Source organism: Melospiza georgiana, chromosome 3 (assembly GCF_028018845.1).
Source record: "Melospiza georgiana isolate bMelGeo1 chromosome 3, bMelGeo1.pri, whole genome shotgun sequence".
Lineage (NCBI taxonomy): Eukaryota > Metazoa > Chordata > Aves > Passeriformes > Passerellidae > Melospiza > Melospiza georgiana.
This window is the reverse complement of record NC_080432.1, coordinates 33,764,111-33,786,225: the sequence shown is the minus strand read 5'-3', so window position 1 is coordinate 33,786,225 and position 22,115 is coordinate 33,764,111. Positions and strand designations below refer to the sequence as shown.

The 22,115-nt window shown below is 36.6% G+C and overlaps 1 protein-coding gene across 14 annotated transcripts in view; it reads right to left on the bottom strand.

The window, feature by feature from the left end:
- The window catches only part of ESRRG (estrogen related receptor gamma), a 372,206-nt gene that overhangs the window by 42,470 nt on the left and 307,621 nt on the right, over positions 1–22,115 (bottom strand). For all 14 annotated transcript variants that reach the window (XM_058020265.1, XM_058020257.1, XM_058020256.1 and 11 more), the window contains 2 exons: positions 9,990–10,100; positions 5,183–5,344 (listed from right to left, as the gene is read on the bottom strand). In XM_058020265.1, coding sequence (XP_057876248.1) covers positions 5,183–5,344; positions 9,990–10,100 — 273 coding nt within the window. The remainder of the gene's footprint in view (positions 1–5,182; positions 5,345–9,989; positions 10,101–22,115) is intronic.

The window sequence follows — 22,115 nt, the reverse complement described above, 5'->3', positions numbered from 1 at the left end:
TTCAGTGCCAGAGGTCAAGGAAGTCATTCGTTTTTGAGAAACCTCTTGGCTGAAATCTCTACCCTCAAGGCCCAGGGAATGGCCTGCCTTAGATCACATGTCACAGTTGTGAGTTCAAGAACATTTCCCTCGCAGGAAGAGCAGGCCTGCTTTCTGTACTTAAAGCATGTTTGTAGAAGGAGTTAAAAGAAGGGCAGATACCAGGCTTTTGATAAAGTGTCCCAGTTAGCACTTTGAGAAAGGGCAGGATGTCCTGATTCCCCGGGAGGCTCAAGTTATTATTCCTGCCAACCTCTTAGCACCTCACAACTCATCCTCCATGGCATGTCACATGAACAGTGAGCACCACATTTACATGCCCAGCTGCTGTGGAAGGACAGGCACCCTGTGATGGGGTGCTCTCAGAAGCTGCAGGGCTGTGTCTGAAATGGCCCTAAATCCAGCCAGCACCACAAGGGACTAGGGAAGGCTGAAAAAACAAATTTTACAGCAGCAGGCAGCACGGCACAGACATAAAGCACAGGCAAGGTCCCCCTCGCAGAGCTGAGATTCTCTATGGGCTGCCCCAACAACAATCCACACAAGTGACTGTGGTCAGCTTTTACCTACATGGGGTGGTATTTCTGAAACACATGGTGAGAAAAGGGCATTTTAGAAACAACAACTCTGCAGCAAATCGTGTTCTTGTTCAATATTATAATGTCAAACTGCATCCCTGAGAGCTGCTTTGGAAAGGAAAGCTTCAATATTGTCCTCCACAAAGAGTATGCTGGAACAAAAAAGTTTCATAAAGCATTAACACTAAAATATTCAAAGTATCCTTGTATTTGTTACATCAAAATCATGCCTTTTTTTTTTTTTAATACTAGCACCAGTGGCAGTATCTATCAATTTCTAACTATTCCCTTCCTTGAACACTGTTCCTGCTAACAAAACAGGGACAACAGCTGAAGACAAGCAGGCTTATTTTACTAAATAATGTAACTAGTTATTTTTGATGTATTAGTCTGATATACTGTTTCCAAACAAATTTTTCATCTTAAGTGCAAAAAGTTGATTTCTATGGTCTGGTTGATGTTTTTTCATGCATGCAAATTTTGTAGAGAACATTTTTTCTTTAGCTTCCTGTTATGCACATTTTTAAGAGCTTAATGTTTGCTGCCTCCACTTAATATGAAAAAATGTTGCACATTTTGGTGAATGTCAATGAGAGAGTTACAAAAATCCAGCCAAAACTGTGCTGGTACTGTGAGTAGGTATCAGCAGAAAACTATCCTATACAGCAAAAGCTTAATTAATATAATGCAACCAATGAAATGGAAACTCCCCAAAACACAATGTGAAGGGTAGGAAAGTCAACCACCAGAAAATATTGAATTAAGAAAGGTTTCCTTGTTTAAAAGACAGCTTTTATCAAAAAGATAGATGTTTAAAATAAAATTTTAACAATAGATAAAAAAAATTAAAAAAAAAAAAAAAAAAAAATAAAATAAAATAAAATAAAATGTCTTGCCGAGGCTCCCTAATATATTTACAATTTATTTGGGTCAGTTAATAAGAGTTTTGTCTCATCAGGCAGGAGATGAAGCAGCATCAGCCTCCCTCCCTAAGCATCTTCAGTATTTTACTAACGAAGTTACAGTACATCAGAATATTTTAATCTGACACAAAGAACAACAATAGATCTGACTGCTGGCCTGATAATCTTCTTATCACACCCTGTGAAACCTAGCTCTAATATTTGACTGAGCCTCCATTACTCGGCAACACATTCTAAAAAGGCCAACAATGGAGAGAGAATGAAGTGGAGTGTGGAAGTACCTCCATATCTACATAAAAGAGATTAGAGGCGACAGCGTTCCATTTTACAGCTCAATCATATTGTGTTAGCATGCGCTTATCCGAGCGCGGATGAAATTGAAAGAGAAATAAAAAAGAGTCAGGCAGATAGGAACCATAAAAGCGAGGCATGAGCAATTTCCAAGGATATAAAAGGATGCTAATGGCGGGGCCCTGTCATTCTTAAAAAGGGCTATTAGGGCACCATCATCTGTTCTTGTGCCCTTACGCCTCTCTAACTAAAGTCAAGCATTTCCTAATGCCATTGTGATCTTTTTCTTCTTCAGATAAGACATGGTCATGTTTCATAACAACACACTTTCCATTTATTTGATTTATAAATGCAAGGAGACTAATTCTATTTACTGATAAAGGCTTTCCATGTATATTTTTCTTTCAATATTTCCTTTTGTATATGGTATAGACTTTTTGTTCAATAAAAGCAACTATTGAAATATTTCCAATACAACAGAAATACTAATGATTTTATGAAAGGACTTGAACTTTGTATAACTTGAAAACATTTTTTAGTCGGTGACTGAAATGGGAAATGGTTGGCCGGGGCAGAATGAATATTGCATTGTTACATTTTTGTAGATAATCCTATTAAAAGGCTTTTTTTCAGAAGAGCAAAAACATTGCTTTGGTTTCCTCCATGAAGACAAATTTTACATTGCAATGGTTTAGAGTTGAGATCTTTACTAGTTATTAAGCACCTGATATATAAGGGCCTTTAATTACACTGAACCTTAAGAAATCACTATAGTAAAGAAAGATTTGCTGATTGCTGCTTTGCTGTGCTAGGCACAAATTCACTACTGGTGTAATTAATCGACTCTACAAGATTTACACCAAGGGTTTACTTAGTCTGCCAAGCCACAGTGAACTTTTATGCAATTTGCACCCCTTTCCTAATTCATCCTTTTCCCCATCCTGTTATGCTTCTGCCTACAGTAACATTTGTTAGTTCTGCAAACAGGCAGCACCAATGCAGGCTCTTCCAGACACTGTTGTGTGCCAGGCATCAGCTGAGCACACTCAATCCAAATTCATCAGTCCAACATTCAAAACCAAGCTACAAAAGCTCAATGTATTTGTCCTTTAGCATGTCCAGCCCTTTTGCATTTTGATTTTTGTGATCAAATGCCAGAAAACAAGCACAGATTTTATCATTGTCCTCTCTTACCTGAAGGCTTATAAAAAGATTGTCTTTATTGCCTGGGTTTTTTTTAAACTCTCATTTGTAAATGAAAACAGGTAAGTGCACTTACCTAGGGTGGCTTAACCACTGTAGGTGTGGTTCGAGATTACTTTGCAGTAAAATGCTGTTTTGTTGCATGTAAATTCCTCAAGTGGCACAGATTTTAAATTTTCAGGGCCAGTTTGTGGCATCCACACTCTTCCAAAGCCTTCATTTTAAAGGCTGCTCAGTCTCATCCTTCTGCTCTTCCCATCACTTCAGCCAAATCCAAGCTACACAGCATATTCACAAATCAGACTGACAAAAGTTCCCCTGCAACTGCTATGGAGCATGACTGACTTCTTTGAGAGCTACTCTATTTTGGTTAAGGTGATCTAGGTATCTTCCAAAGATGAAACTCAAACTCACCTGCTTAACTCATTCTGACTTAATTTGGGGTGCTTTATTAGCAACCAGTGTAAGACAAAGTAGCTCCTATAATATAGAGTGATGTTTAAATTAGTTTACAATTTGCTTGGGCTCATCTAGAACTGCTCTGAACAAAGCCATTCAGAAATGTCAGCTGTGTTCCTAACCACTGTAACAAATTGTTGCCTGAACGCTGCACACCTAATGACTTCAAATTAGCTGCACTGCGATATTGCCTGACAGTTCGTTACGACTGTTAGCAACATAGCCGGCGTATCATGACCAATAAATTGGTTTCAGTGTGGGCTGGGAAAGGGACTTCCATCAATTTGATTAAAGAAATTACTGTAGCATTCAAAGCATAAAGACAAACTAGTTTAAGGCGACAGAAATAAGTTAACTGTACCAGAAAAACATTGCTTGTGATACAAGAGCTTGTTTATACACCGTTTGTGGCACAGAGAATGACTAAATTTCAACTGACTATTTTAGAGTCTGTAGGCTGTTGTCTTTCCTCTGAAGTTAAAAAAAATCACTTCATAAAGGTACAAACTATTATTATTCTTTGATTGTGTTTGTACATATATTGTGTTTATCCAAGATGACCCAGAAGAACTGATAAGAACAAGGGAAAAAGAAACAAACAGCAAGAATATTTCTTTGCAATTTCTTTTGAAACTACAAATAAAATATTTTTAACTCTGATAAACAAACAACTGACTGGATTATTTATTCTACTACTAAGTTGTCCCAAAATCACATCTAAAATGAGAATGACTTATTACTCTGAGGAATGAAAGGTTATCCACTCTCATGCTTAATAAGGCTCCACTATCAAAATTAGAAAACTAATGAGCTGATGAAAACACACCAACATGCTCACTCATCTGCTGGACAAGAAAAATACCTTAAGAAACAAGAGAAAAAGCTGACCTTTTTTGGTGTGACTTTTGTGAAAGGTGATAGACTGAGAACCCTGGAGACTTCTGTAAGTTTGTCTGCTAGCTCACAGAGCAAGAACAAACACCTCAGCACTGGGGAGGGGCAAAAATACACCTGAAATGTTATCTGAAGGAACTGCTAATCTTCTGAGAAACTGCTTTTGATGACCCCCATTTTTCTTGCTAATAAGACTGCCAGTCAGCTTGTATTGTATCAGTGCATTTATGTAATGCAGACTGCAGTCCATTCCATGCAGACCAAGGAAATACTACGTCGCAAGGGGAGATTTTTTGGGATAATTCAGTTCTTTGTACTGAATTGCTGGTACAGTTCAGTTCTCACACTAGATTAGTCAATGAAAAGAACAATTCCTCTGTGCCTTGCCAAAACATAACCGAATTTTTTCACCTCCTGTGGTCAGTAGTGCTGCATTTACCTAACAGAGGAGCCAGACTTATATTCAAATACTGCTGAATCAGATGACTACAAAGGAGAGGACTTGTATGACCCTTGATGCCAGGCTAATGCTCTGGATAGCAAGGGGAGTTTATCTGAATAATAGCAATACATGAAAAAAAAAATTCTTTAAGCAGCATGTGAAACTTATTAACATAGTAACACAGCAACAACACTACTACTTCCAAGGTAAAATACATAGCCATCTAAACTGTGCTCTGTGGGAATATTTTGGAGCCTTAGGAAAACTTTATGCGTTGTAGGGAGAGAAAAAAGCAATATATTTTACCAATACAGAATAAACCACACGATTATTGCAATAAACACTGTATGTACCTGGAATATGCTTAGCCCATCCAATGATCACCACCAGTTCTCTGTCTGCCAGGTCACAAAGAGTGGTAAGTGCTTTGATGTCACTGTCTGGAACAGTGGGGTCAGGCATAGCATAGATCTTCTCTGGTTCAGCCACCAGCAAATGGGAGACAATCTTGTTATCTGTAAAAATGGTCCAGAACATTACAAGATCACCAGCAGCATCATTCTACACTTCAAACAGATGGCTCAGATTTCAAAGTGCACAAAAATTTGTCTTAAGACACTGAACTTAATTACACCTTATTGTAACTTCATGACCTCCTACAAGTAGTTACTGCAGAAACAAATCTGATCCATTAACAGTGTTTATCAAGCCAGACATGTATGTTCTTAAATAATAAATTCAATAGAACATAGAAATACATGATCCCTGTTTATAACAGGAGTACAAACTTTATAGAAAAAGATTAATGCATTACAGGACATTTTGTACTATTCAAATAGAAATGCTTTGCATTAATTTTTTTACCTGCAACTCACCCCACTCCTTAAAGGCAGGGGTATTTTTGAGTGAGTAAATACCACATGCAATTAGTCAATCACTGAAACCTGTAACTTCTGTCAGTGACCTGAACTACCATTCTTTACCTACAAATCCAGACCAATCATCTCCTTCTCATCTCTAAACAGGAAAAAACCACTAAAATCAAAAAGAAAAAAGAGTGTAAAACTAAGCAAAGTATGAAAGTATGCAAACCCTACCTCAGAAAACTGGTTTTGTGCATGGAATGATACTTTATCATAGTCACACATTGATTATTTTTATCTATATAGCATTTTTATTCACATGTCAAATATTTACTTTTTTATTCAGTTGACTTGTGATATCTATTTGGAATAATCAATTAAGTTATATGGAAAAATGCAGAGCAGAAAAAAAGAGAAGAGCCCACAAGATTTACAAAACAGTGTTGCCATTCTAGAAGTAGGATAAACTTAATATGAGCACTATATCCATGTGAAGGCACAATGGAAATATTTTATCTCTATACAGGGGCCTGATTTATTACTATGAGAAGGCAGAACTGAAAAATGGCAAAAGGACTAATTCATTAAGCCTCCTAATACAGGGTACATTACTATACTTCCCAATATATTTACATTTTACTTTTCCTGGTAGGTACATCTTTTGACCTGAAATGCACCATCAGAATTTAAAGCCCAAATGACACCCTTTAGTGATTTTACATGAATCTGTTCCCTTCAGAGAGATAAAACATTATAAGGCTTGATATAAATGGGATTCCACTGTGAGAAGACACCAAGTATTTTCTGAGTGCAGAGAATGCTGCCAGAATCAGTATAATTCAGTATAATTTTCCCCATTTGCATGCACATCACAGGACAGACCACACTGTTCTCCTGCAATGGAAGCTGACTGGGATGTGACTTGCCCAGCAGTGTTGTCAAAGCTGACCTAAAACATAGGCTAGGCAGATTTAAAGAATGAAGTAGGCATTTATTAGAAGGCCTCAATGGATACATCTTGAGCAGCAAAAGAGCCCAGCCAGGGCTACACCCAAGATGGACCCAAAATGGCTGACCTGCCCTGAGGTCTCACACTTTTGTAAGTTCTGGTCCATTAGCATATTGGAGTTAATTGTCCAATTATAGCTTTAGGGTACGAAGGCCCATCCTTGTTTTTCTTTCTTCAGTCCACATTGTTTATGCTCTTGGGCCTGAAATTTAGATCAGTTGTCTTTGGTCCCAAGCTAGAAAAGGAATTGTTTTGTCTACCTAGTCTGTGAAGAGAGCTCACTATCCCTTAATATGAAGCTCAGAACTACACACTAAAGCAGTAAAGAATCTGAAAAACATAAAAGCTAAAACCCAAGGCATCAGTGTCAGAAAGGATCCCTACTAGTCCATGACATTTTTCCATAAAATGCTCACTTGATTCAGATTTCTGATACTTTACTGCTCTTTAGTGACACAGACTCCTTGACTCTGATCTACTGTCTCTACAATTTTTGCCTTATTCCAAATTTGTGTGTCAGAAGTTGTGATATATGTTAGTCCTTCATATAATAAGTGCAAGAGCCAACTGGAAACCATCACATCAAGCTTGTTTTATTACAAGGGGACATATTCATGCTTTATATGAACTGTAGGAACTATGCCAACTGATGCAATTTTTGATCTCAACAGTTGACTGATTATCAAACTGATTAATGAGGAATTCTATTCTTATTTACAAATGACAGATGGTAATTTAAACTTATATTGGCAAACAGCCTTTGCAGGTTTTTTTTATTTTTTAAACAGTCTCTTTATAACCTGTTCAATTTCACATGGAAAACATGTAAGTGAGAAAAGACACATTACTTCTTTCCAAATTCCAGTATTTTTAATGGGTTAGGAAAATAGGATAAATTAATAAAGAGTTACTTAACATCTGAACATATGCAGCTGAGGACTTCTACTTTTTGGTTTTTTAAACCACGAGAAATGAATGAAGAAGCACTCTCATCCCCAAGTTCTGGGGTTTTTTCCCCTGCAACAGAAGAAATGGCCAAAGAAGAACTTTTATTCACCTATGAGGCTTCTCACCAATGGCATTCCATAGATGATTTAGGAATATTGACTATTTTGACTCAGGATTTGCAAAATCTCAAATCCTTTTTATTTCTGCAGTCAGGTAGGTGCAGAAAAGATCCTCCAAACACCTGCTCTTTCCTTACAGGGGGAAAAAGCTACATGTATTGGCACATGCATTAGCACGGAACATAGAAAAATTCTGAATGTACTCAGAAAACTCCATCACTCAGGAAATTGAATAGCCATGAGCACTGTTTCAAGGTAAATCTTATTTAATGTTTCCCTAATTAGAATCAATAGAACCCAATTTTCATTCCTGGGCCTTTGTTACACACAAACTATCAGTCAGGGTCCAGAAAATCTCCCAGGCTACTTCCACACAAAACCGATTCAACTGTTTCAAGTCTGGACACTTATCTGCCAGGATTTGAAAATTAAGTTTTAAAAATGTTTATGACAAAATTGTTTGTACTTGGACAAGCTAAGAAAAACGGAGGGAGGCACTCAGATAATGAGTAATGATTTATGAGGAGGTTAGTTTATCTCAGACAACTGGAGCTTACAGAAATCGGTGCAGTTACTGCCTTATAGGTAATGTAATGCACCACATTGCAAAAATCTTGGGTTCACCCAGAGATTCTTGTATTTCAGTACAACTGCATTAACCTCTGCTCATATCTTGAGGGCTTGGGGCTTTTGGGTTGGATTGGGTGTTTTTTGTCTGTTTGGTCTTGGCTTTTTTTGGTATGTTAGGCTATCAACATTTCTACTCAATGACAATATCAAGTAAATGAAAAACTGACAATCTGTGCACCCAGGAAAACTAAACCTCTAATGAAATTAAGCATTAGAGTTTATTAAATTTTATTGTATTATCAGAAAGTTTTTATTATAATGTGCAAAATCTGCTTAGTGCAGCCCTAGATTGTATTTACAGAACAGTGGGACAGCTTATGGAGGCTGAATAGAAGATGCCAGATTGGACAATTGAAGGAATATAATCAGCATAATGTTTTTTGGAAAGGCAAAAGGAAACTATGCCATATGTTCACTTAAGCCTTAATTTTATGTAAAACTGGCTGTTTTTTCTTTGACACAGCTAAAATGCCCTTTCACTTACAGTTCAAAGACTGTTTATTTGCTCTCCAGATCCCCATATGCTCAAACGTATTGTACACAGCACTGTCCCCTACTGGGGAACATCATCAGAAACAGATTCCATTTTCCATCCAGCCAGGTATTTTTGAGGGGCTAAAACCTGACATGTGTGTTGTCAGAGGCTTAGAGGCAGAGGCAAATGGGAGACAAGAAGGAATTTGCCCTCCTTATTTCACTGGCTTATTTATCCATGTTAGGAGCAAATTAACCTCCTCAGCAGGAGCAAAGGGATGTGTGTATTCCCATTTGAATTTGGAAGAGTTTACAACACCTGATACAGAGCCTGTGTGTCTCTGCAGGGTAATACACCAGCCTCTTGCACTACAGCTATAATGCTATTAAATTTACTTCATGGAATTAGTACAGTCACTGCTTGAGTTTATATAAGCTGCAAAGCAAAACCCCTAACTATTTTTAGTTAATCGCAAAGAGGATGGAACTTGTATTTTAGCAGTGAGATGATCATCTCTTTCTCTCTTAATTTCAGCCTGGAGAGATACAATCAAGGACATTATTAAAACATAACAAAACAAAGCAAAAAAATCCATGAGGGTACTAGAGCCCAAACTACCACTTTCTGCTTTGTTATTAGTGTGGCATATTGCTGTTTTAATCTAATGCTAGGTAGTGTATTAATCTATAAGTATAAATTAATGAGGCTCTTAATGTATTTTCATTGGGAGGTTGAGCAGTCAAACTCATTTAGTTAGTGAAAACTACAAAAATCACTTTCTTGTGAAATCTGAAAGTAGAAGCTTCAATGAGCTAATGATCACAGTATGAACCATTTTATGTACCACTGAAAATAAAGATAACCTGTAAATGTAAAATTTGCACTGCATAAACCATGCTTTTATGCACTTCCACCTGTAAAAACACTCTTTGTTCAACTCCACTTGAGAAAGATGAGCATATTTAAAACAAAACCTGTTAGCAGCCAAATCTATATAGTCTTCGTGGTAGTATTTTCCGACCAAACCCGTGTTCAACCCAGAAGGAGCTTAGCAAACAGGGCTAGGAGTCAATAGCCTGTACTGAGAGAGAAGTGCTGTGCATGTGGTGTACTCACATGGCTTTTTTGCTGGCTGAACTAGCTGAGGGTTCAGGTATGGGCTGTTCTCTGCATCTATTCTGCGCTTGTACTTCTGGCGACCCCCACGTACTCGGTCTAGGCGCACACCTACGTTTGGAAACACAAGCAAACATGTAATTAAATACATTATGAGCATGCCTTTCAGGTAGCAATCTTCTATTTCCTGCCTTCCAATATTTATATTAAAAGAATGTTTATTTCAAAAGATTAATTTTAGAAAGCATGGGAAATCAGCATTACAAGTATTTGCAAGCAGTTTAGAGTTCCACACATGCAAGACTAAGTATACAACATAATTTCCTGTTCATTTAAAACCATTCATTCATTTTTACATATTATTAAAAACAGCTAGCAAGTTTAGTTTCCATTTGAAAGAGCCTAATCTTAAGTCATCTTTGCCAGAAGCAGAATTTCAAGGCTGTAATAAACACCATGGATATAGAAGCATAACATTATGAGCAGAGAAGTACAGAGAATTTGAACTTTAGAAACAATGAGTTCTGCATACAGTAGTAGATAGTCAAAATCAAATTAAGATGGATTAACATGGCCAGAGGATACAAAGTAAGTGACCCTAGAAAAATAAGAATACATATGTGGCTTAAAGACTGAAATTGTTCATGAGGATTTGAAAGAAATTGTACAGTTGTGCACTCAGATGTCATCAATGATGAATTCAACATTCGTGTTCTATCTCCATACTGTTCATTCCTTCAATACAGCATTCTGCTGCCTGGTTTGTATGGATATATAGAAATTTACTGTCCTGAAACAAGCTATAGCTGCTCTCATAGGCAAAATGAAACAAGGTGAAAGGGTGCAAAGACAGTAGGTCTTACAAAACAAGGAAATATTTTTATTTCTTTCTGAGTCACTGAGGCAGATTTCCAGACAGCCCGGAGGAATGTGGCTAAAACCAAACAGTAACATAACAGGGAAGTTGAAGAACTTGGCACACATGCAGGACAACAGGACAAGTAATACCAAGTGCAAAATCTGTCCTTGATGACATGGATTTAACAACACAAGAATGGAAGGACACATTAAGTACCAAAGGCCCCTGTGAGTGATGCAATAAAGTGCAGCTCACATTCTCACTTTTCTTTTCATTGTCTGTTTTAGCTCTCCTCCCTCTATATCTACTTTCTATTGCTATTATTGTGCCCCACTCTTCTATGTCCCTTCCCTCTGGTCTCTCCCTTAGACACAACATACCACAAGAACTGGCTTCTGGACAGCAAGGGAAGCCACCAACAAAGAAGTTACAGTTCATGTGCACAGCAAGAAGAACACAGCACAAAGTTTAAGTGCTGCCTCTGAACCTGCACAGGTAGCCCAGACTAGTAACCAGGAAACATCTGTCAGTCCTCTTTCCTTCTCAGAAACAAAATGGATTGACTGGGTTTTGTAAAGGAAAACTGTTTTGCCAACTAGCCAGAAATCCAAGGCCAACTATTGTTAGGGTGGTATTGCTTTTTTTTTTTTTTTTTTGCCTGTATTTCCTGGGTTACTTAAACAGAAAGGAGATGCTTGCTTTGAGGACACAACCATCACCTGCAACTATAATTCAGTGAGTTGTATCCAACAGTGATCAATAGCTTTTGCTCATCAGGAAAGCAGGTAATGATCAACCCTACTTCACAGTGAAATTTCACCTGGCTTATTGCAGAAGACAGTGTATGTCAGTCCATCAGACCCAAGAAGTACATTTCTCATTGTGTGTCTCCAGTTGCATTTATGGGGATCACAAGATTTAAACAGTAACACAAATGAACCACATACCCCAAGAGGTCAATGCATAACTATGAATGAAATCTTATTTATGGTAGTTAACTATGTAACTTGTGACTGATTTGTGATCTACGCTGTTTGATAAAATTTTTGCTAATTCAATCAACAGAGTACAGTTATTTCAGTTTTCATTCTTTAAAGTTATACTTAGAAATGCACAAACTACAAGACCACCACTATAAAAACTGATAGCTCAAACCTTTCAGAACTAATAATAACTCAGTGTTCTTCACACTTGAATTGGGAGTTTGAGCTACAGCTGGAGCAAATGACATCCAGGACAATACATTGCCATAAAAACAAACAGCAGAAGACCAAGGTTTGATAGTTGAATATTCAGAAAGAGGCAGAGGATTAGAACAAGCCACATGCAATATTGGTGGGATTATGAAAAAGACTGCCCAGCATTTGAAGAAAAATAGATAGAAAATGATTTCTGCATAATTCAGATGCCATCCTTCTTTCTGCTTGGGAACAGATTTCATAGTGATAAAAGATGGATAGCATCAGACATAAGTATGTTTAATCAAAAAGTAATGGAACTGAAGCTTAAATTAAAATAATATAAATCTACCAAGATGAACAATTTTTTTACCTCCTTTGCATTAGATGAGATACACACTCAAGCCATTCACATACCCAATGGAAGGAAATACAGAAAAATGTCACTATAGCAGAATTTTACTTAGATCCATGCCCTCACCTAATATACATTGCTTTATCTATAAATAAAGCTTTATTTTAAAAAACCATAACTTCTAGATAACTGGAGGGCAATTGTATTGCACAATATAAAATTACCTAAGTCGATAATTCAAATTTTAATGTGAAAATAGTTTTGATAATGTAACACCAATAAATTAGAGCTTTATAATCCACCCATTAAAATTGATAGAGTTTATCATCATTTTGGCTCCTAATATTTCTTTTATCTGTAAGATATCCTATACTTATATTTTTCTGTATCTATAAGAAAGTAGATACTTAGGATTTAACTTCTGATACTCTAACACACCCTATTTTTATTTTACTTCCCAAGGGTCTTTATAGGAGTAAACACAGTGCAAGACACTGCTTAACAAGCTATACCCATCTGATATTCCATAAAAACGGTGGAGTTTAGCAGGTAGCAAACTGAAATCCAGAGGTTCCAAAGTATATCCATGGATGTTCCTCTGTAACTCCTTTAACTTGCATGAGAGAATTTATTACATAAAGTTTTATTTATCAAGACAGTAGCAACTGATGCCTCCTTTGTTAGAATAGCAAAGGGAAGAAATAAAAGTAATTTTGTCCACAAAGATCCTCATTTGGGGCAGGAGGAGCTTTACATCAGTCACAGACGTAACTGTTTGAATTCCACACAGTCTGTATTCAGATTATTAAGGAGGATATTGTGACATCTAGAGAAATTAGGTTGACCTCTGCTTCAGCTCTGCTGTGCATTGTGGCTTCACAAAATCTTCAGCATCTCAGTTCACCCACCCAATCAGTCCTCAACCATGAAGTGAAAAGAAAGATACCCACTCCACCCATAAAAAATCATGTAATATCTCCCAATGAACTGCACTATATGTATTATAACAGGGTCAAAACATTCATGTCACTGAACACAGCTCCACTCCTAATGCTCATTTGAAAAGCCTTCAACAGAGAAACAACACCAAGAGCCCTAATGGGAAAAACAGGGATGACCACAGGGTAGAAATAGGAAGAACAGGCTTGCCACCGGTTAAGAGAGCAGTTACTTTCAATGTTTAAGTGCAGCACATTCACTTTACATCTCAGGACAAGCAGAACTCATGAACTGGCTTGTTCAGGAGTGATGGGTGGTCAGAGATTTAGATACGACTTAAAAATCTCAGAAGATGAGGGTTGGGCTGTAGAGCTGTAGTATAGGGAGAGATGGAAACTGTGTAACTCAGTGCAATAGCTACTTTTTAAAATAAATTACAACATTAGTAATTTACTGATAAAACACAAGTTATTCTCCACCTATTCTTCAGGGAATAAATGTTTTTATATAATCACTACATAAGCTTCTACAAAAAAGTCTGCCTCCTGGTTCCTTACATAATCTTAGCATGATTTCTATCAAATGCTACACAACACACAACAGAATCACTTTGGGCACTTACTCTACACTAAATGTGTCCACACAGCCTTGCACAGAAACAACTGAAGGCCAGAGCAGATGTGCCAATGAGCTACACATCAGGTTATTAAATCTAAACAACACAGGTAAATCTGAACTTATTTTCTTTGTATTTCCTCATCTGTTTCTACCTTGCCAATAAATGTAAATTATTATTCCTGTTCTGTGGTTCTTTCCTCATACCGCCTTGAAGACCTCATGCAGGACAGACACCCACTGTGATGATGCTACATAACCAACAGGACTGCCCATACCCAGTATATTATTGACTTTGCAATTCAGGTCCTCACTACGAAAATACTATTTAACCATGTCATCTCATTTTCCATACAGATCCAAGCCATATTAAAAGCATATTATTTACTCCTTTTATCATCCATCACTATTTACTCCTTTATCAACCATCTCTATTTTTCTTCTCCATCTTCTCCTCCTCACCTTGGCTACAAGCTGCCAGTGTTCATTTGTTCACCTGACCCACAAACATTCTTGTCCTTTCCACAGAGCTCTATACCCACAAGTTACATTGGAAGGCATTAGCCCAATCCTTCAAATCAAGTTCTACCAACACCAGGTTTGCCTGGAAGAAATTGTTCACTCCCTTTAATTGCAGAGCTTTTTCTTTGAGGAAAAAAAAAATTACTTAATTAGTAAACAACAGGTTTGAAATCAGACTGAAATGTGCAATTTTTACTTCCCTCAGGAATTTCACATTCTGCTCCCTTCCTGTTTCCCCTACATAACAGTCTCATGGCAAGCTGGTATGTTCTACATCAATGCCACCCTGGCAAGCTCCACCTCTAACACAGCATTTTAAATGTATGAAAAATATTCCTATCTCATTTTTTGACATATGTAACTGGCTAACAATCCATTTTCTACAGATGTCTGCAAGATTTCCAGCATTGTCTTCAACAGTGAGACAGGTAAAAATGAATACCCACGTAACGGCATCTTGCAAAGCTCTAGAGGAACACTGGTGGTAGAGGTAAAAAACCCCAGATTAACAACAAAACTGGAAAGCACAAATATAATTTTAATGGCAGGTTCCAGTGTGCTTCTCCTTTGGGACAATGCCTTAATAGAGTGTTCCAGTTCACTTGAACTTACTGTGATTATTTCTAAGATTGCTGAATAAACTTCAGTGAATATTATAAACTCCATTTTGCTTTTATTTACATAAGCCAGAAAAACTAGTTGATTTTTCCACCATGAACAGAGACAGAATGTTTTGAGATTTAAGAATGCACCCTCATCTAGATACTCTTTAGACACTTCAGCAACCTCTATAATTTGGGGTTAGAGTCCAGTGCATTAATCCTGCAGACTGAGAGATTTGCAGTGGAAAAAATACTTTAAACCATGAAAGATCTCTCTCAACACAGTAGAAACATGCAGAAAAGTAACAGAGCTGAAGAAATAAGATAATATCAGCTATCATTTTTTCTGGATCTGCATACTTATTTTATGTGCTGAATTACAAAGATGCCAAAGAGCTTCTGCAATCAGTTTACAAAGTATTTGGACAACACCTTATGCAGGTAAAAATTCAGCTAGAGATGTAAAATATGTGTCTACTAGGCAGAGAGAATTTTGAAAACAGAGCCTTAATTCATCAAAGAAGATAGAAGCTATGACTCACATTAAAGTTTTCCTGATCTATGGTTGAATTAACAATTACCAGGGGATGGCTTCAGTGTTGTCTTCCTATAGCCATCTCCACAATTAAATACATTATTTAGAGTAGCATAGGAAGTCTAAAACTCATCCTCCTACTTTGCATTCAACTAGCACCAAAAAGTAATTGTTAATGTGGGATGAAACTGGCTGTTCTCAAGATGTGCCTGTAAAACAATTAATTCATTAACTGACCCAGATAATTGACTGAAAAACAAAAGTGTTTATTATTTTAATATCTAACTTAATCTGTGACTAGTTGTTTAATTTATCTGTTCCTCTGCAACAATTTGTAAAAAACAGTTTATTATTAAAAAATCCCAAATAATCAGGCTAATTAAAATATTTAGTAAATTGTTTCAGGTTGAAAAAACAAAAGAGAATAATACTGTTTTTGCAAAACAAATGCTTCAAACTAATATTTCAGATTTTGCTAATGTTTAATACTAAACAAAGCTTCAAGGCAACCAAATGTAAGCAGTATTTTGGAAATTTCGTTTTTGTCCTGGGAGGAGAGGATGAGATAGGCTGGATTTTTGCAAAGGAACTGATAAACACATCTTTGAGGCTAAAGCCCAGTGGTTTGTTTTTTTCAATTTGACAAAAGAACTGATAAATGCATTACTTACACAGCTCAGTACTCAACCTCTCTTGAAAGGAACATTAACTTTGCATGAACTAATCATCTACATGCTGAAATTTTGTGCACTGCCATTTATGCATTAAACCACAAAAGAATGTTAATAAAATCCCCTTCGTTTTCCCATGTAAATGAGACTTCGTGTAAATAAATTCTATTATTTCTCAGCCCAAGTGATTTCCCTTGAAGAATGGTCCATAAACAAAGATGTTCACATGAAGAAAATGTGACATAAAATGTTTAAGAATCCTATTGTTCCTTTACATTTTTAAATGGCTCCATATGTATCCTAATCTGTGACAGTCACAAATACAAATTAGGTCACATGCAACAGGTGACAAGTTTTAATTGAATGTCTTCTGTCTGCAATTCTGACAAAAGGTGAATGGAAATAAATGAGTCTGGCAAGACAGCCCTGAGCCTTACAATACCCAATACCTCATTATTTTTAAACAGCTATCTATAAACTGATGCTGACAAGCCTTGAACCTTTTATTTCTGTTCAAGAAGAGGTGAATGTGCAGAAAGAAAGAAGAAAATAAAAAAAAGAAAAACATGACAGCTACACTGTTGCATTAAACATGCAACACCCGTTACCCAATGATTAGCTTTCAAATATTACAAAAGAATATCTCTTACACTTCACTTAAGAACTTAGAAAAAACCTGTCTCTCTTTTGGAAGAGATACACTCTGTGCACTCCATTACTAGTGCCTAAATTGATCTTTTCCAGGTTTTGTACTACCAGATTTTCAGTAGAATTATGCTAGACTTAAGATGATTTTTAAAAGAGGCTGAAATCAGGCCAGTAAACACAGGTTATACAGCTTGCATTTCTTTTCCTTCCCATTTCCAAAGTGAGGAAGAGCCTGCGTTGCAGCAAAATGTGCATATTTGTAAACTGCAAAGGAAAAGGAATGCAGAACTAAGGCTGAATATACATTAAGCCGTGGTGTTTCTGAAATGAAGCAGTTACCATTACATAATACTTCTCTCCCCATCACCTGGATTACTAATATACTAATTACTAGGAAGCAGTGTAAAATACTGCAACAGCTTTTATGAGTAACACAGAAAATACTGTTGCTAATTGCACCATTAAATTTCATGTCAATGTGCTTATATATCATAACCATACTATATGAGAGTATATGCCTTATTTTTTTAATTATGCATACAATGTCCTGGGACAAGGTATAAGAATAAATAAAGGCAATCTATCACTAACTAAATACCACAGTTCTAACCTTAATTTATTTAAATATAATTACAGAAGATGCTATCTTGTTTCAGAGTTCAAATTACAACCAATTTAATGAAGTGGAGCTTGCTGGGCTGTAAAGTCATTACTGCATCAATACACTTGCAACCATTACTTTAAAGGTGACAAGCCCAGCCTGGGAAAGGCAGCTTGGCTGGTGATCCAAGGAGAGGGCACAGAACCTCAGGAGACACAAAGGTCAAAAACTAAGTTTGAGCAAGGCCATGCCAATGCCTGAAGGTCAAAAGCAGGCCTTTATTCTAGATCACATCACCAGAGCTTATAAAGAATTCAGGAGCCATTCTGGTGACAACTCTAATAGAAAAGAAGTCTGACTGAAGTTCTGGACCATTTGCTGGCAACTCTCAAGACAGAAGGGAAGATTGAAATGAAATGTGTTACAATAATCAGACTGTGAAGTACCAGCAGCATGAACAAGATCTCAATACCCTTTTCAGATACAATGATGTGCAGTTTCGCAATATTTCAGTCAGTGACTTGGAGGATTCTGGAATTAATCTGTGATCCAGAAATCAAAGGAAAGTTCTTAATAGCATAAGCTGAAACAGTTATACAAAATAGTATCAGTTCTACTGGGACCAGGAAATATTCTACTTAGAATTTGGGTTTCTACCTACAGGAGTGATTTCATTCTGCTGGAACAGAATCAGAGAAAACCAAAGGATGGCTCATCACACTCGAGCTTTAAAACAGATGTAAAATTCACTGAAATACTAAGTTTTTTTACCCTAACAAATATGATCCCTAACTCTGGGGTTATTTTCTGTATTATTAGACTTTTTTTTTCCTTCCTAGGAACAAAATCTTTCTTGTCTTCCTCAAGGAGCAGCCATTCTGTGATGACCTGTACAAGAGTAAGACAAGCAGAATTTACTTTCCAAATTGCACTCATCTGGCAAATTAACTGAGACTTACCTTTCCAGCTCAGATGGCTTTATAATGCCACTTGAGCCTAAATCTGCCTCAGTGAAAATATGTATTTTCTCACAGAATTCTGGATTTCTCCAAGGCTTGTTCATGAAAGCATCATTCTGACATTGTCTTTTCTCTTAGTACACCCATAACAGCCCTATCTCCTCAACCTTTCTCACATGTACGTATTAAGTAATTATGAGCTGTATTTTTTTGGTGAAACACTGTGCAATTCTCCCCTACTTTTTCTTTATTCTTTTAAATAGTATTATATCTGGAACTGCATCCATTTCAGACTTGATCCTTCAAGCTTCCTCAAAAGGTACAGCAGAATTCTGAACTTCTCTCTGTCTTCTTTCTGCATGCTATTTTATGGCTCCCAAGAACCTCACACCATGTTTCAGCTTCAGTTTGCAGCTAACAGATTTTTAGGAGCATTAATAATATCTTATCATTATTTATAAGTGTAAGTTTTAAAGTATAGATATCAATTTGACTTATATGGAAGACTGCAATGGGAATGTAAAATATCTGAAGTAATTTAATGAGTACATACACCAGTCTGATGCTAAAAAGGGGGTACTTTTAAACCTATGCACAGACTTCATATGAAAATATGGGTTTGACTTGGAAAATGCGGCAGATATTCCCACTTTTTGGCTTTCTGCAGCCATAATATGAGCATTTTGCCTTCTGCATTGTTATTCTGTTTGCACATGTTTTTCAAGACTAGATAGGAGTTACACAGCAGGGTTTCATTTGGACTCCCAGAGTAATCTTCCAGTACAACTACAAGATAATTCTAACATCAAGATAAAAGATTTTATATTACTAGCTTCACATGTCTTTGGCAAATGATAGGGCTTTTCTGTACTTTGCACTTCCTGTCCATGTACTGCAACTTTCTGTTCCTTACAATTCTGGCTGCTGCAAGAGTGAAGTTCAACAGTGGCTTATATGGGTACATAGTTCAGATGGGCATATCTGAAATTCCTGGTTTCTACTTCCATTCTCATTTGTCTGAGCAGCTGCTTATTTTAGAAAGAACAGTGTTTGTCTGTTATTTAGGTAGGGGAAAAAAACCAATGATCTGGGTTAATATGTTTGGACTGGAAGGCACTGACATAGCACATCACAGCACCTTCTTGTTCAGTGCTCCTTCTGCCTGAAAATCTTCACATGGAACAAATTTTTTCTGTTTCATTATTTCCAGTGTGTTAAAGTAATGACTGTTCAACAATAAAAACTTGAAAATGTAGTGGCTAGAGGGGCATCAAATCGAGACACTGCAGAGTAAAATAAAGAAAATTACGTAAAATGTCAATGTGGGGGAATTGTTTCCTATTAGTACTGTAGCATTGCTTTTAAAGATGGAAACAAAAATGGAGATATGTCCTCTCCACATATTATGGTTTCTGTAGACGGCACATAACATTCCAAATGGCCTTGCCAGGAATGGATTTTACAAATGGCCTTTAGTGGAGGACCAAGATCCCACCCACAGTACAAAGATGTGCCCCAACATGTTCCATAGTACTGAAACTATGCCTTCTCCTTTGTTTGTATATAACATTTCTCCTGTTCTTCACAAATACTACTATCAAAGAATTGTGCATACATGAGAATCTGAAAGTGAGACTGAGCAGAAAACCACCAAAATTAATTTATCAAGTTCTGATGCTAAGGTTAAGTGAGGAGAAAAACCGGGAATAATTTTTTTAATTTATTAAATTTTACAAGAGAAGGCTCCAGTTGTTCAACTGAATTACATGAGTAGATATATAAAATATATAAAACTCCAGTTGTTCAACTGAATTACATGAGTAGATATATAAAATATATAAAACTATCAGATGTGGTGGAACATGGCAGGATTAAAAGATGCATACTATTTTGTTAATCTTCTAATGTTCACTTTTTCCCCTTAACACAAAAAGGATTGAGATATTACTGTATATACATATATACAAAAATCTTAGCATAATATCTGGTGATATCAGTTAAAGTGTGAAAAGAAGACAAGATTAATTATTTTGAAGTTCCTATAACAAGTGCATATATTTGTGTTTCTTCTTCATAAAGCAATGGAAAAGAAAATGACACAGGGGGAGTTAAAAGGTACAAGGTTCTGTGGCTATAAATGAGAAAAAAGCATCATCTAACTCTTCATTTAGAATTTTAAGCATTCTCCCAAACATGCTTAGCACTTCATTGATGGCCTGAGTGTGAGTGATTTATACCCCAGCTCACACACCCTGCCAGGCTCACAGCCTGACACTCAGCCTGACACCCTGCAGTGACAGGTTACCCTGCTTCTGGCCTCTGAGTCTCGTTCAGGTACCACTTGAGCAATTAATGAAGGTTTATTAGTGGCACCACTTCGCTGATGCCACTGCTGGAAGCTTTCCATGCAGAAGCATCTTGGTTAACCAGCATATTGACAGCCCTTTCGTGGTTAGCAACAGGAGTGGAACAGAGCCTGTGCAGAAAATCCCAGCTCAAAAACAGAACTGCAAAAGTGCTCAGCATTCCCCAGACCTTTTGACTGCCTCTAATCTTACAAACAATTAATAGTATGAGGTAAACTGATTTCATTTCAATAAAACACAATAAATTTTTAAACAATTAGACTATATAGTCTTATTATAAAGTGCCCCTGCTCTAAAACAGAAACTGTGACAATTTTCCTCTAATTTCATAGGTAACACTGGGCCTTTGGGAAATGGGTTAATAAATTCTAGTTTTCCAAACCAGGCAGACTGATTTACTGTAAACTTCCCTCATTACACTTATAGTAGATGTCTATCAAATTGCTTATGAGAACAAATTTATGGAAAATATCCAAGAGTAATGCTTTGTTCTTATTAAAATACATGAATATGTATGTAATTTTAGCCAGTCTAAATGAACAAAACAAAAAGAAAGAGAAAAAAGGTCAAAAATTTTTGTCACAAGAATTATTCTTTTACACAAGAAACAATTTGTGCGTGTTAAAAATGCCTTTATATAAAAGATGCTTGTCTGAGGAGAATATTTTTCTTTAAATTGTAATGGCAACTGCTATGAAGAAAACCCATACAGTGTACAAGGGTATGTTAATACAAGTAATTGGGCGACATAATTACATGAGCATTATTTAAAAGAGGAAATAAAGCATAAAATTTCCTCATAAATTATTTTTACATAGAATTTTAACAGATGCAGAATTAAAAAACAAATTAAAATAGTTCTAAGTGAGTAATTCCTGATAAGCACAGTCTATTTAAATTGATACATACCTACCCTCCTCCTGAATGCAGATGTCAATGGGAATATTCACCAAGAGCAATGCTAAACACACACATATTTTGTTTTCCTAGGAGCCATGAAAAGAATATTTACCAAACAGGAGACCAAGTCTTCCCACTCAATGCATTACAAATCTATTATAGCTCTACTGAAGCCGGCACATTTCTCCAGAGCTACTTCTAAGGGTGACAAGAGCAAAGAGTTTCATTGACTTGGTATTTTTTTCCAAATACTGTGTTCCTTTCAAAGTTTTCTGCTCTATGTCCCAAAGTTCTCTTCCTTCCATTTAAACACATACATTGAACTCATTCACTCTTTTAAACATATCACTATACATTCCTAGAGAATGTGACACCC